Source organism: Gracilinanus agilis, chromosome 6 (genome assembly GCF_016433145.1).
Source record: "Gracilinanus agilis isolate LMUSP501 chromosome 6, AgileGrace, whole genome shotgun sequence".
In the NCBI taxonomy this organism is placed as follows: Eukaryota; Metazoa; Chordata; class Mammalia; order Didelphimorphia; family Didelphidae; genus Gracilinanus; species Gracilinanus agilis.
The window spans coordinates 193,232,551-193,248,119 of record NC_058135.1 but is presented as its reverse complement, the minus strand read 5'-3'; the positions used below and the strand labels follow the sequence as shown (position 1 = coordinate 193,248,119).

The 15,569-nt window shown below is 35.3% G+C and overlaps 1 protein-coding gene across 1 annotated transcript in view; it reads left to right on the top strand.

Annotated features, from left to right (window-relative positions):
• Window positions 1–15,569, top strand: part of ANAPC4 (anaphase promoting complex subunit 4) — a 41,182-nt gene that overhangs the window by 10,054 nt on the left and 15,559 nt on the right. Inside the window, exons 7-17 of the mRNA XM_044680618.1 lie at window positions 331–415; window positions 1,317–1,427; window positions 3,265–3,348; window positions 4,473–4,559; window positions 5,067–5,131; window positions 5,283–5,325; window positions 5,704–5,780; window positions 6,435–6,535; window positions 6,613–6,664; window positions 9,427–9,482; window positions 14,161–14,207. Of these exons, the coding sequence (XP_044536553.1) occupies window positions 331–415; window positions 1,317–1,427; window positions 3,265–3,348; window positions 4,473–4,559; window positions 5,067–5,131; window positions 5,283–5,325; window positions 5,704–5,780; window positions 6,435–6,535; window positions 6,613–6,664; window positions 9,427–9,482; window positions 14,161–14,207 (808 nt within the window). The remainder of the gene's footprint in view (window positions 1–330; window positions 416–1,316; window positions 1,428–3,264; window positions 3,349–4,472; window positions 4,560–5,066; window positions 5,132–5,282; window positions 5,326–5,703; window positions 5,781–6,434; window positions 6,536–6,612; window positions 6,665–9,426; window positions 9,483–14,160; window positions 14,208–15,569) is intronic.

Genomic DNA, 15,569 nt, shown 5'->3' with positions numbered 1-15,569 from the left:
CAACTTTGCAGGCTTGTTATGAGAATCCAAAGAGATAATGTATGCAAAGTACTTTGTAAATCTTAAAATGTCAATGTTATCATAGTAGAGCTGTGAGATACTAGCTTGCTAATTTTCACAGTTGAATTTTTGTTCTTCTTTTGAAAAGACGAGGCATGTTTAGCTAAATTTGACCAACAAATCAGTAGCCTTGTTTTGGTTTATCAATTCCCACTGCAGGAGAGCCTTAATATGTAGATTATATAGGAGTACTCATTTAGAGCTGAGTTTTAGAACTTGATTATTTCTATTGTTGATTGGCCCTCAGCTTGTTGCCTTACTTTTAATTAGGCTTAATGCTCTTGTCCTTGGAGGAAACTCTGGGTTCATTGAGATCTATGCTTATGGAATGTACAAAATTGCTACTGTTACAGGGGTAAGTTTTCCTTTTTTATATTTTCCCTACAATTTCTTTTTAAATGCAGCAGCTGATTGGCTTATGAGAGAAGATTTCAACACTAACTTTTCTCATTTTCAATGATTGAAATTGAAATTTCCAATATGCTAAATGTATATTTTTTCTGAAAGGAAGGAGAAATAAACCATATTTTCTTATAATCTATGAATTGATTCCGTTTGGAAGTTAGGGATTTCATTTCTATTTCATACAGAGTGTAAAAATAAGAGATATGGCTTCCATAAAGAGCAGGAGCTATTAGTTGTTAATGGAAATAAAGGGAACCTTTAAAAAAAAGATTGATATGCTTGTAGTTGCTCTATGAACTTTTTTTGTTTTTGTTTTTTGCCAGCCTGTGGAGAACAAAAGCTAGAATTCTTGGTTAAAACACAGCTGAGCTAAATTCATCAAAACTAGTTTTCTTTTTCTTCCTGTCACCAGAGTTAAATGCTTAGTGCTGCATTCATTCTCCACTAAATTCAAGTCTCCTAAACCTCCTGGTGGGGAGAAAGAAGAGTTGGTGAGGGATGAGGTGCTGATTTTTGCTGCTGATCTACTCAGTTGTGGAAACTGACTTTAGCTAGGGTAGCTGACACCAAGGGGGAGAAGGGAGAGAAGAAGCAAAGTAAGATCCTTTCTCTGCATTGAATGTATAAATGTGCAGGTGTGTTTGACACCCCCACGTATCCACAACAGAGGGAAGGCAAGCACCTGAACAAGGGAGATTTAGGTTCATGAGCTGTTCTATTTTCTAGGTTTTACATAGGTTTTTTTCCCTTGTGTATTACACATAAAGATAAAGTAATGCGTTAAGTTTAAAAATACTATTTGTGTTAAGTGAACAAATAAAATTTATGACTGGTATATTTTACTTTTTTAGGTTTCTGGTTCCTGTCTTGGGTTATGCTTATCAGGTGACTTGAAATCATTATCAGTTATTACAGAGATGGGAGATTCCAACAGTATTATATCAGAAATTTCATATTTTCAGGTGAGTAAAATTAAACTTCAAAGCAATGTAATTCATGCCATTTATTTTTATGCCATTTATGCCATTTATATTTGCTAATTCCAGTGACTAAGGACCATTTTGATGATCTATGGCTTAATTTCAATAGCTGAGAATTAAAGAGCTCTTTAAGATGTATGAAGCTCTTTGCATATATTATTGTATTTGTGCCTCCTATGCTTCATTTATAAGTATATGAGGTGGGTACCAAAAGTGTGATTATCTCCATTTTACAGATGAGAAACCTGAGGCTTAGAGAAAAATAACTTGTCCATAGTTATACAGTCAAAATGATATGTCCACACACATATTTTATCAGAGATAGAATGTGAATCCAGAATTTCTTCTCTGATGATAAAAACTGCTACACATCCATTATACCCTGTCACTATATCTTTCACAAAAGAAGCATTTGCTCTCCTTTAGAATTCCCATGATTTTTTGTAAGTAAAATACCATCAGGGAATTGTCATTTCAATAGAAAAAAACATTAGAATTGGTTCTGTATCCTAGTTGGATAGGCCATAAAAACAGTACTATTGTTGGTCTGGTTATGATGAAGTCTTTATATACCAAATAATCTTGCCCTTTGAGTCTTTTCCATGGTCATAATGTAACAGAAAAAACTCAGTAATTTAAAAAACTGAGCCAAACAGAAAATAACAAAAACTTGATTGTTATATATTTACATTCTAGGTATGGATAAGGCTAAGGGAAGTAAAGAAGCATAAATTAAATGCCTACTTTGTTGCCAATCCCTATACTAAATGCTTTACAAGTATCTTATTTAATAGAACAGGAGAACTGATCAATGACAAAGTTGAATGGTTTATATTTCAGTAATCCTGCCATTATGTAGAAATTTCCCTGTGCTCTCCCTGCCTCAAGTATGGAACCACCTCTACAAAGCCCCCATGAAAACGGAATAAACGAAGTGGGATTGGAGTTCAAGGCTAAAATTTAAAAACAAAAAATAGAATTTTGTTAGTTTTTCTTTATTTACAATCTCAATTTCTCCTTTACATTTTTGGAACTCAAGGCACACAAACTCCATGAAAGAATATAGTACTCATTTATTGGACAAACTAAAAATTATCCCATTACCTTTACACATCTGGCCTCCCTTCTTCATTTCAGTTCAGCAGAATAATAAATGCCTTGTGTAGAGAGAGCGCTACCAGGCAGGAAAGAAACAGTGGATGAAACACAGCTCTTGCTTTCATGGAGCTTACAACTAGTGAGATGTTATGATAAATAAAAATAATACATGATAAGAGGTAAATAGTGCTATGTGTGGTCAGAAATGTGCACTTTGATTGTTTTTCAATGTATTTTTAAAGAATGAATCATCCATGTGAATTGTAATTTGTTTTAGGTAACTCTCATATTCTTCTAAAATAGGTTATTGCCATTTTATATTAAAAAACCTTAGGATTTGTATTCTTTTTGCTCAGCTACTGAAATATTATTTTTAAAACCAACATTGTTCAAACTGTTTCTAAAACATTCTTTTGCATATGGTAATAAAATCATCATGTTTTACAACTAGAAAAGAATTTCATATAATGTGTGCATGTTTTACTAAAGTTAGCAAAAACTAGTCACCTGTTGATCCTTAAAAAATGCCAGGAGATCTGAAGTAGAGGATTGGATTTTGGTCACTAAACTGCCTTAAATGATCTGTGTTTCTTGAAGTATTCTTCAAGTATTCTTGAAGTATGTTTCCCTGGACACATCTTTTGATAGTGATTTAGCTTTAAATAAAGTTAAAGAATAAATATCTGGTTTTCACTGTAATTTCTTCTTTTGTGCTTTACAGCTTGATACTAGCCTGTTGTCTACTTACTTACCTGAAGTTACTCGGATGGCTAGAAAATTTACTCATATTTCAACTCTTTTGCAGGTATTAATTTAAAACTTGTTTTATGCAACTTTTAAGTTTGCTGATTTCTTCAGTCCCATATATGCCAAGTACATAAACTTTGGCTTCTTGAAGTTCTTCAGTACTATGATAGCTTATGTAAGGATCACTTTGTATGAATCTAAGGAATGGAAATTTTATTGAGACTTTCTTTAAAAAAAAAATTGAACATTTTTTATGACATTTGAAATGCTACTTTTAAGAATTTTTAAAGGTTTAATTTGGAAAACATCCCACAGAGTATTGTAAACTATACAGTATTTTATTTACCTGCGTCCAATTGGCAGTGTACTTACTTTTGGAGGTTAGTATCTAATCTAAGTTCTGCTTCAGAACTCTTGGTTTATATTAACATTCATGATTTGACCAAACATTCATTTTAGCAATTAGTATTATCTGAAATATATTTGTAGAAATGTTTTAAGTATAGTTATTTCAGCAGAAGGTCTATCCATATCTTTAATAGGATAGTCTTTGAAATAGATCTTTTTTTTTTTTTTTTTTTTTTTTTAATCCTTACTTCTTTCTTGGAGTCAATACTGTGTATTGGCTCTAAGGCAGAAGAGTGGTAAGGGTAGGCAATGGGGGTCAAGTGACTTGCCTAAGGTCACACAGCTGGGAAGTGTCTGAGGCCAGATTTGAACCTAGGACCTCCCGTCTCTAGGTCTGGCTCTCAATCCACTGAGCTACCCCTTGAAATATATCTTTTTAAAAATAATCTTTACCTTCAATCTTAGAATCAATACTGTGTATTGGTTCCAAGACAGAAGAGCAGTAAGGGCTAGGAAATGGAGGTTTAGTGACTTGCCCAGGGCCACAAAACTAGGAAGTGTCTAAGGCCAGATATGAATCCAGGATCTCCCATCTCTAGGTTTGGCTCTCAATCTACTGAGCCATTTAGTCACCCCCTGGAAATATATCTTGACACTGGCTACTTTTAATTTTGTTTTTGTCTTTTTCCTATGAAGCCCAAAGCTAAGTTAACTGGAAGGTAAATTTCAAATTGTAATAAATCATAGCAATCAAAACATAAATTTGAAATTAACATCTAGGGTTAAAATATTTTTTATTGTTTTAATTTTTTTTTTTGCTTTTTTCATTAATAGTATATAAGGTTATCATTGACATGCATGTGTGAGGCCTGGGAAGAAATATTGATGCAGATGGATTCTCGTCTTACCAAATTTGTACAGGTATTACTATTGAGTCTCCATTTGAAAGTTAAAGAATGCATTAACTTCCTTACTTATTTTTAGCTCTTATAATCAGGCATTTAAGAAAACCCACAAGTACAGCAACATTAGCTTGGGAATTATAATTTTTCTGTTTGATCTAACTTCTCAAGTAAATTAAAAATAAGAGAATAGTTATCCTGTAAAATGTCATTCATGCTTTCCATTTTGACCTTAATTATATGAAATGTTTGACTTCTTTATTGTGAGAATGATGTAGTCATCTGAGGAAAGTTGGCAGAGAGGATTATTAGATAGGGATTAGAGTGACAGACCAGGATGTTTAAAATAAGAAAACAACGAGGAAGAGTAAATGCTATAGAAACTACTCATCAATATTCTAGTGACCAGCTTAAATATAAATTTTTAGGGAAGGCTTAATAAAGGTGAGGACTGTATTCTTGTTATTTTAATAAATATTTCCTTGGTAAAATAAAAATAATTATCACAATAATATTTGACTACCAGGAAAAGAACACAACAACATCGGTGCAAGATGAATTCATGCAACTACTATTGTGGGGGAAAGCAAGGTAATGGGATAATTTTTAGTTTGTCCAATAAATGAGTACTATATTCTTTCATGGAGTTTGTGTGCCTTGAGTTTCAAAAATGTAAAGGAGAAATTGAGGTTGTAAATAAAGAAAAATTAACAAAATTCTATTTTTTGTTTTTAAATTTTAGCCTTGAACTCCAATCCCTCTTAATGAACCAGTTAACAGTAAAGGTATAGTTAATAATACAGTATGTGTGTTTGTGTGTGGAAATGACTTAATTTCAAAGGCTAGGGATTGAATCTATACTTTCATTGGTGAATTCCCAGATGAGGAGGTTCCCTTGTACCACTGTAGGGCAGCATCTTATAAGCATAGTCTTAGTTCTGCCTGGAACCCAGAGAGGTTTTGTGGTTTGCCTGGGGTCACAGAGGTAGTTTTTATGTCAGAGGAAACTCTGAAACCAGGTCTTCTGGGCTTTAAGGCTAGCATTTTATCCTAATTATGCCATGTTGCCTCTTATGAAAGTAAAACACACGTTTAATTGCTTCCTTTAAAGCAGCATCTAGTCTCTTAGGTGCATGCTAAATGATTTCTTTTTTCTTAATTAGGGCTTAAAAAAGCTTGGCCAGTCTATAGAGTCTTCCTACTCCAGTATACAAAAATTGGTCATAAGTCACTTGCAGAGGTATGATTTTTTGGAATACTTTAGCATTGTAGCTATGAAATCTACTTAACTCAAATCTTATGGTGATTTATCACCCAGGAACTATCCTTTACCTATGGCTTCATACTCTCTTGTCTTTTTGAGGCAGTCATCTTGTTTGGACAGTCATTGAATTGGATACAGTAGTAAAATTTAAAGAGCAAATGGTTGAGTTGTCTCTCATCTCCACACTTTTCTCTACTGGATGTCTTTTTTTGCTACCTGTTTTTATTAGATTTGGAAATGGAATTGTTACTTTGCCTTGGGGAAATGAAATAAATCAGAAAGCAATGTTGAATTTAACATTTAAACTATGGTAAAAACCTACCCACGATCTTAGTGGTTTTGAGTTTTTTAATTTTAGATTTAAATATAAGATTGTTTTATAACATCAGCATGGGACATTGTAATATAATTTGAATTGCATTTTAATTTTATCCCTAAGGAGACATGAGGATGGAATGATACATTCAAGTTCTTAAGGGTAGCCTTGAGAAATAAAACCCAAAATAAATTTATTGTCAGTTTTTACTTTAAAAAACTGTAAATTTTTAGACTGTGTGTTAGGTGCCTATAATGATGGTAGGTTGTGATGAAAATAACTGAGAAATTATGTTTTCTTTTGCTCTGGTATAGTGGCTCTGAGGCCTTATTGTACCATTTAAGTGAATTGAAAGGAATGGCTTCTTGGAAACAAAAATATGAACCTCTTGGACTAGATGCTACTGGAATCGAAGGTAGTCACTTTGTTACTCAGTTGATTACATTAAAATTTATTTTTGCTTATAAGTAAAATCTTGTCTTTTTTTCATAGATGCTATTACTTCTGTGGGTTCTTTCATATTAAAGGCAAATGAACTTCTTCAGTAAGTATCAGAAATTATGAAGGTTTCCTTCTAATGATTAATATAAATGATAAGCTCTCAGTTTAATACATTTAGCCTAGCATCACTTGGGCAAAGCTGCTAAACACGATACCTCGTCCCAATACTCAAGTGGTTGAGATACAGCATTTAGAGGAAAAGGAAGAAATGCTTAAATATTGATTAAATATATTAAAAATGGGGGGTGGGGAAGAATGCCTCGATGTATCTGTTGAATGCAACCCAATCAATATAAATCAAGACTGATATCACTGAAAAACATATCTAATGTAGACTTGGGTCTCATGAATTCATTTGTGAATTATCTACTACATGCAAGTATAGAGGTAGTATGGCATAGAACAACAGTCAGCAACCTTTTTGGCCCTGAGAACCATAAACACCTTCGGAAGGAAGGAGGAGGATGGAGGCGGAAGGAGCTGGAATATGGGGCGGGGGGCTGAAGGGCCCCCTGGGGCACATCCTGGGGCTCTGCCCCGACTGACTGGTTAGGAGGTGGAGCCAGATATGGCCCGAAGCCATACATTGCCCACCCCTGGCATAGAGCATAAAATGTTAGGCTTGAGGTCTGCAAGACCTTGTTTAAAATCCTTCTAATGGGGGGCAGCTAGGAGCTTGGTGATTTGAGAGCCATCCCTAGAGATAGGCAGTCTAGGTTCAAATCTGGCCCCAGATACTTCCTGGCTGTGTGACCCTGGGCAAGTCACTATCTGACCCTTACCGGCCTTCTACCTTGGAACCAATGCACAGTATTGATTCTAAGATGGAAGGGAAGGGTTTTTTAAAAATGTCACTTCTTAAATGTGTGATTGTGAGCAAGTTATTTAACCTTTGTGCTTCAGGCAGGTCCCTAGGACTTGCCTTTTGCAACCTGTAGTGACTGTGGGCAAATCCCTGACTCTCTCTGAGCCTTATTGTTCTCCATAAAATAAGTGAGGTGGAACAGAATGACCTTTCCCAACCCTTCCGGCCCTAAAGCTATGAGTTAGAACCTGCTGAGGAACACAGAGGTGGTGAAAGGAGTCCTGCTGGGTGAGATTCCCTGCATCCATGCCTGAGTGCTGGCTGTGCGAGGAATAGTAATGGTTCTGCTCTGTTGGGTGCAAGAGGCTGCTTGTGTTTAGTTCTGGCCTGGAGCCTGGATCCTGGCCAGAGAAGGGCTCGTCACCATGCTAGAGGGAGGAACCTGTTACAAGGAATAGTTGAAACAAAGGGAGATACTGACTTTTAGAGAAAACTTGGAAGAACACGGTAGCTCTCTTTGAATAGTTGAAGAGCTGACATTTGAGAAGGTAGAATTAAATTTCTTCTGTGTAATTCCAGAGAACAGAAGGAGGATCAACTATAGAAATTATGGAGAGAGGGATCAGCTGGGTGGCTCAATAGTTTGAGAGTCAGGCCTAGAGATGGGAGGTCCTGGGTTCAAATGTGACCTCAGACACTTTCTAGTTGTGTGACCCTGGGCAAGTCACTTCATCCCCATTGTCTAGCCCTTACCATTCTGCTGCCTTAGAACCAATACTCAGTATTGACTCTAAGACAGGAGGTAAGGGTTTTAAAAATGCAAAAAAGAAAGAAATTATAGAGAGAAATTTAGCTAAGGCTGGCCATGGAATGGTCAGTGTCTTCTGGTAGTGCTTCTCCATTGCTAGAGATGCTAAGCAGAGGTCAGATAACCACCTGTCAGTGCTTCAGCACAATACTTTGCGCCTAGTAGATGCTTAATAAAAATTTGTTGAATTGAATGGATAGGATTCCTCAGTGGGATAGAAGATTAGATTTAGATGACGTCTAATATCTCTTCCAACTCTTGGGTGTTATGTTTTAGTCTGACATTTCTGAACTTCATAGAAGTGATAAGAAGTTCTTTATCTTGCAAATAATGATGTTGTGATCATGTCAGTGCTCATAGAGGCTATTCAGAAACCTAAAATGTCACCTAATAATTTCTTACTACATACAGGGTCAAAGATACTGACCTTAATATCCTCAGGAAATATTTGATTTTAATGTTTGCAAAGGACTTTGAGATTTAGAGAAGATAAATGCAGTATAAGTATCATGGGTTTTTTTTACTTTTAAGAAAAATCTTAACATTTATAAGCTTAAATGGCTCCGACTTCTGTATCCAGAAAAGGTTTTAAGCAAAATGAAAATTGCTTTACAGAACTTATTTTTGGTTTAAGTTTGTATATAACAGAGGGAAATTCACTTTTCCTAATCCTATTAGTACTTGTGAGCATTAGAAATTATGTTCTAAAAATAATGTCCTTTGAGACCACAGGAATTACCACAGTAGAAATTCCACAATAATGATTTTCTCTTGGTGTTGATGTGTTTTCTTTATACTGACCAGTGAGCATATTTTTGAATTTTGAGGATAATGCTGAAAACAGTTTTTCTGATTTCCTTTATTTGCAAAGTTAGAAAAGGATTACACACTTTACTGAATGCTGGGAGAAAATGTTATATTTTATGGCAGGTTTTCTTTGAACCATGTAGAATCTGAGACATTTGCCTTGATGTTAAAATGGAAACGTATTCATTTTTTGAATTATTTCTATATTTGTTAGGTTTATGATTTTTGTCCTTAAAGCCCTATTTGTCATGTAGTTAAAATGAAGTATAGCAATGAGAATTATGCACATTAATTTTTAGACAAATTCTACCTCACTTTAAGTTAAAAATAAGTGTAAGTACACAAAATAAACTTATTACTAACCCTTTCTATTTTGCTTGTTTAGAGTTATAGATAGTAGTATGAAAAACTTCAAAGCATTTTTCCGGTGGCTGTATGTAGGTAAGATTATCTGAATATTTCTTCCTGCTTGTTTTAGTTCTTTCAGTTCTTTATGTGAAGGGCAATAACTTAATTCTAAAGTCACTCTACTAAAATAATTTATTTTTTCAACTGAACAGGAAATAGTAGCTATACTCTTCTGTATAACTCTAACTTGTATTTTTTTTTAAATCTCTCTCCCTCTATATTCTGACATTTTTTACATATTTCACTCATTTTGACAGTTCCTATTATCACAAGTTTGGGCCAAAAAGAACACATATATTTATTCATAACATAATTACGTATGTATTTATATATATGCATATAATACATATGCTCATGTCATCCCTTGTATTTTTTTGTATTTTTTAAAAACTCTTTAATTTTTAATGTATGCATTTCTTATTCCTTGAGGACAAGGGCCTAGTATTTTATTGCTTTCTATCTCTACCAGTTTCTTAGACAATGCTATTGCTATTTTGCAAGTATTGAGTATCATTTCCTGTTAGTTTCTTTTTCAGGGGACTTTAGAAATTAGAATGGAAAGGGTATTAAGGGATCATATGTCCTGGCCCCCTTGTTTTACAGTGAGAAAACTGAATCCTACGTGGGTTAAGGGACTTGTCTAAGATCACTGAGATAGCACATGTGAGGAGAACCAATGCTGATAAGAAAAGTTACATATCAAAATAGGGATTTTTTTAGCTATATAGAGGAAAAGAGGAAGATGAAAGAAGGGTAGAGCTGATGGTTGGGATGGAATGGATAGTGTTAATGGATGTTATAGAGAAAGCAGAGCTCTTTGATTCTTATTTTGTTTTTGTTTCTCTGCCAGGAGAAATGACAGGTAAGAACAGAACAAGAAAGGCTAATAGAAAAATGATACTGAGAATAGGTTGGGAAAACAGCCAGTTGCTCTGGATGAACTAGTCACCAGATCCAGATGAACTCTCCTATGGCACAAAAAAAATGGGAGATTTAATTGCTGAGTTGCTACTATTAATATTTGAAAGGTTATTGAGAATGGAGGAGTGCTGCAAGATTGGAGGACAAATTTGTTTGTATTTTCTAAAGAGGAGGGAAGAATGAAGCCTGAAAACTATTGGGCCAGTCAGTGGTGCTTTCAGAAGGCTGGTGTGGCTTCCTCAAGAATGGATGTGACGGGGGCAGCTGGGTAGCTCAGTAGATTGAGAGTTAAGACCTAGAGATGGGAGGTCCGAGTTTCCAATCTGGGCTAGATACTTCCTAGCTTTGTGACGCTGGGCAAGTCACTTGACCCCCATTGCCTAGCCCTTACTGCTCTTCTGCCTTAGAACCAATACACAGTTCTGATTCTAAGATGGAAGGTGAGAGAGAAGAGAGAAAAGAGAGAAGAGAGACAGAAGGGGAGAGGGGAGAGAGGTGGGAGAGAGGGGAGAGAAGAGGGAGAGAGGAAGATGAATGAATGTGACATTTTCTTTTTGGACAGAGCTATTATATGGATAGGTCAGGGGAATAGCAGGACCCAACATGCCCAGTGTCAATTTAGAAGAAAGATTTTGGTTACACATTGCTTCTGGGATCTGTGCATGGCCCCCAAGCTATTGAGCATGTTTGGGGATTACAAAGGGATTGGCATAAGTGACATCTTTATCAATTTACTAACATTGGATAGCTTCAGGATCCCAAAATATGTTGACTGACTGGAACTTTGATCCAGATTTAACAAGGTAGAATTTAATGAGGGTAGATGTAAAATCTCATTTACTTCAGTTCAATAAAATTAGCTTCATAAGTAGAATATGGAGAAGGTATGGCTGGAAAGCAGTTCATTTGGAAGAGCCTTGGGGGTTTTGGTGTAAGTTTGTTATGAGTCAGTGGTGGAATTTGGAAGCCCAGAAAGTCAGTGTAATTGTAGACTATAATAAAGGACATAGTCAAATGACATTTAGAGTATTGTGCTCAGTGGGAGTGTTACCTTTTAGGAAGGATTATGCCCACATTTGAACAGTGTTTTCAGAATGGCATGTATAAAGGTGAAGAACCTAAAGATTGTGTCATATCAGGGTTGGTTGAAGGAATGAGAAAATGTTTACCCTAAAGAAGAGATGACTTGGGAAAATGTAAGAATTGTCTTAAAGTGTTTAATATCATGCCAAAGAAGAATTAGACTGGCAATGGGTCGAAGGTGCAAAGAAGTGAATTTGAGCTTGCTATTAGAAAAAAACTGTTGTTTCCTCCAAGTGAAGTGGGCTTCCCTAGGATGTATGTGGGGGGTTCCTTCTTAATTAATAACTACCTAATCTTCCTCACAACAAGAGGCAGAGCAAATTAAAACCAGTGGAAATGTGCGTTGGCCATGGGTGGGGGGAGAGCAGGGGGTGAAGGGGAAAGTAGGAGCTTGAATCATGTAACCATGTTAAAAATGAATATTAATAAACATTTAAAAAAAAAGAGGCAGATCAAAGGCTAGACCACTTATTGTCAAGGAATCTGTAGTTTCTTATTTAGATGTACGGTGGACTCAAATCCCTTCCAACTCTCAGTTTTGGAGGAAAAAAACTCAGTATTTCCTGAAATACAAAAAGGTTAATAACCTTATGTGCAGTAATGTTCAAATGTTCATTTCTAATGAAGCTCCAAACTCAAAATAAAGGCATTTAACACTTGAGCTTTGCATTGTGCTCAAAACAAATGTTGGCCCTTTAGCTCCATTTATACCTATACATTTATACATATAGTGCTTTAAAGTTTGTAGGGAGATTCCCCTCTATTATATCATTTTAGCTTCACAACAACCCTAGGGTGTTGGTGCTATTATTATCTTTATTTTTCAGATGAAAAAATTGAGAGATGAGGCTCAGATTGGTGAGGTGCCTAGTGAGGAATTAGAGGGTCTTTACCAGAATTCCTATATAAATGACAATAATAATAATAACAGATGTCTATATAGTGCTTAAAATCTTGAAGAGATCTTCACATACATGATCTCATTTAAGCCTTAGAATAATGCTATGGAATAGGTACTACTATTATCCCTGATTTATAAAGGAGGAAACTGAGGCAGGCAGAGGTGAAGTGCTTTGTTCAGGATTGTACAGCTAGCAAATATCCGAGGCAGGCTTCTAACTCTGGTTTTCCTAATTCCAAAGTCAGCATTATACTTCTACAGATACTTTTTTGTACATTTTTTTATTTTTGGCCCAGACATGTGATTTTACTTTTATGAGAGAACTCCCAGGGTAGAAACTCTTTGCACCAATGTAGGTTGGCAACTTCTTTGTAACTTGTCTTAGAGTGTTGCCTGGAATACCGAGAGCTGTAACTCCCCGTGTGCACACAGCCAGCTGTCCTATGTCAGAGGGATGCTTTAAATTCATCTTTTCCTCCAGTCCTGGCCATCTAGTCACTATACCCCACTGCCTTGCCTGTATTATGTAATAGTGATTGGCCATTTCTTCTCCTGAATTCCTGCTCTGCTGATCTTACCTCGAAGGTGAGCCTGGGTTCTGGAGTGCTGCGCCAGCAGTGCTGCAGCAACCAGTAGAATCTGTCAAGCTGAAAAGGCTTTGCTGATGAGCCCAGCAGTAGACTTGATCTTTTCCCTAAGGATCAGCCTCATTAATCATGAAGGGGCTCAGAGCCTGAAGTGTAGCCACTAAATGATGACTATTGCTTGTTTGCTGCAATTCTCAAATACCATTTACTAAAGAGTAGGAGGTCACAACCTTTGTTGGTTGAGGAATTACACTTGGATTAAATCAGAGATTTATTGAAATGACACTTTTTTATTTCTTTATTGCAAGTCTTAACTGTAACAGAAACAATAATAAAAGAAAGCAATTTCTGCTTAATCTTTTTCATCATAGTTTCATATGAGGAAAGAGAGGAAACAAGAGGCTTGGGTCCTGTGTTAGGCTCTACCACTAACTTGTAGTTTGACCTTAGTTTTCTAATCTGTGGAGTGAGGGAATTGAATCAGATGATTTCTTAAATCACATCTAACTCTTAAAATCCCTAAATAATTATTTGTAATAATCTCTGGGATCGGGCATTGTACAAAGTACATTTGCTTAGGTAATACCTAAAAGTAGATGTGACGAGGTTGTGACATGTAAACAACTCTTAAAATATTAGCCACATTTAAGTGAAGCGTTTCTATATAATTTACAGTTCAATTTTTTTTTTTGTAGTGGAGTGAAAACTTTGAAAAAAAAATGCCTTACAGGAAACAAACTTTGTGGGGAAAAAATCTGAAATATTTAGATTGAGCTTTTCTGACTAAGGAGGAAGAGTGATTATAAACATAAACATTATCATTATCATAATGGAAAGTAACGTTTATATAGTGCTTTATGGTTTGTAAAGCACTTCATATGCGTCAAATAACTTCATTTGAACAAAGGAAGACAGAATTCAGAATGGAAAAATAGATGAAAAGTCAGTGATATTTGTCCAAATGGAATAAAAGAATTGAACAGAATAAAGAAGGAAGGGCATCTCTGAACCAGGGAAGAACTTAATCCTAATTTGTAATGTCTAGTCCTAGAAGGAAAGTATTTCTTACTGAGATAAAAGCTGGCCTGTGTGCTTAAAAGGTATTATTTTGAAAGGGGAAATTTATTCCATGAAAGAAAAAGCATACACTAAATTTCTTCTAATTGTTAAATGTTTCTGTAGTTTTCGATGAAAGATAGTTTTTACTTTACCTTTTCAGCAATGTTGAGAATGTCAGAAGACCATGTGCTTCCAGAACTGAACAAGGTTGGTATATTTTCCTAGTGAAGATAATTGCTAGGATTTAGAGACCCCAGCTATCTTGGCAGTCCAAGCAGCATTACACAATTAATCTAGAAGTTCAGTAAATGTCAAGCATCTGTTTCATAGCCAACATTGTATACATACATTATCAAACTTTTTCTAAAAGAAAATTCCTGCAAGATTTATATTCTGCCTCAAGAGAGATTTAAGATATGATTTGTCAAACTATTTAACTTCTATTTACAAAGTGTAGTATAATAATCATTGAATTTTAGCCATTTATGCCTTAATAATTCAAAGAATCCATGATCTAATCATTGTATATACCCCTTTCCATGGTGCTGATAACAACCCAATTATGCCTTTTTAATCTTGCGCGTTTCTTATACATGTTCTTCCATGAAACCTCCATCGAGAATCAACTCGGCACATTGGAGGCCTTTTTAGCAGTTGTAGCCCTTGGGATGCCCATCTGTCTTCCCTTTCTTTTATATATGATTTATCCTTTCTCTTTTCTGATCTTATATTTCCTGAATATCTTTAATACTACTTCTTGCATGTAAGTCATCATTGGCAATATGCTGCAGCCTGTATACACATCTCTTTTGTCCTTTGGGTCACCAACAATTTTGATTCTTCAGAGATTGTAGGATTCTTTTGCTGTAGTCATATAGCATCATTAAAAGAACATTGGTGTTTAAAGAAAAAACTTTTTATGTTCGAGCTCTTTGAAGATGCTTTCTTAGTCAGTAAACATCTATTAAGTACCAAACTTAATTATGTGCTAAACACCATACTATTTCACAGTTTTCCAAATTTAATCCAATTTACTTTCTTCCTTCAATTCTGTGCTCAGTTCATTGGTCATCTGTAGTGCCTGCCTAAGATACATGTACTGTTGGAGTAACTCAATAGGCTGTCCATCCAGCTGCTTGCCATGATATGGTCATATAGCAAATTCATTCATTTGGTTTTCTCTTTGTGGATTTTCAAGCTTATCTTTGTCATGGCAGTGCCAACATATCTTTTTTTCCCCTTTTAGGTGTCTTCTAGTTTTACCTCTAAAAGTTCTTGATAATTTTGTCTTGGTTGGATCTCATGCCAAGCTTTCTGTAGAGTAATTTTCCCTTTTAAAACTTTTCATTTCGGAGGTAGTATTACCCATAGTCTTGCACTGTCTTTTCTCTTTAACACTTTTCATGTAAGTTTATATTCCAAATTAGTGTTTCTTTTGTCTGCCATCCTCTGTTTAAAAAGAATATATGTTTGCTGGCTTAAAGAATTTCTTAGCTCTTTGACCAAGTTATTGCAATTACTTAGATGTCAGTAGGCAACAAAAATAGTCTATCAGTTTCTTTTTCTTTA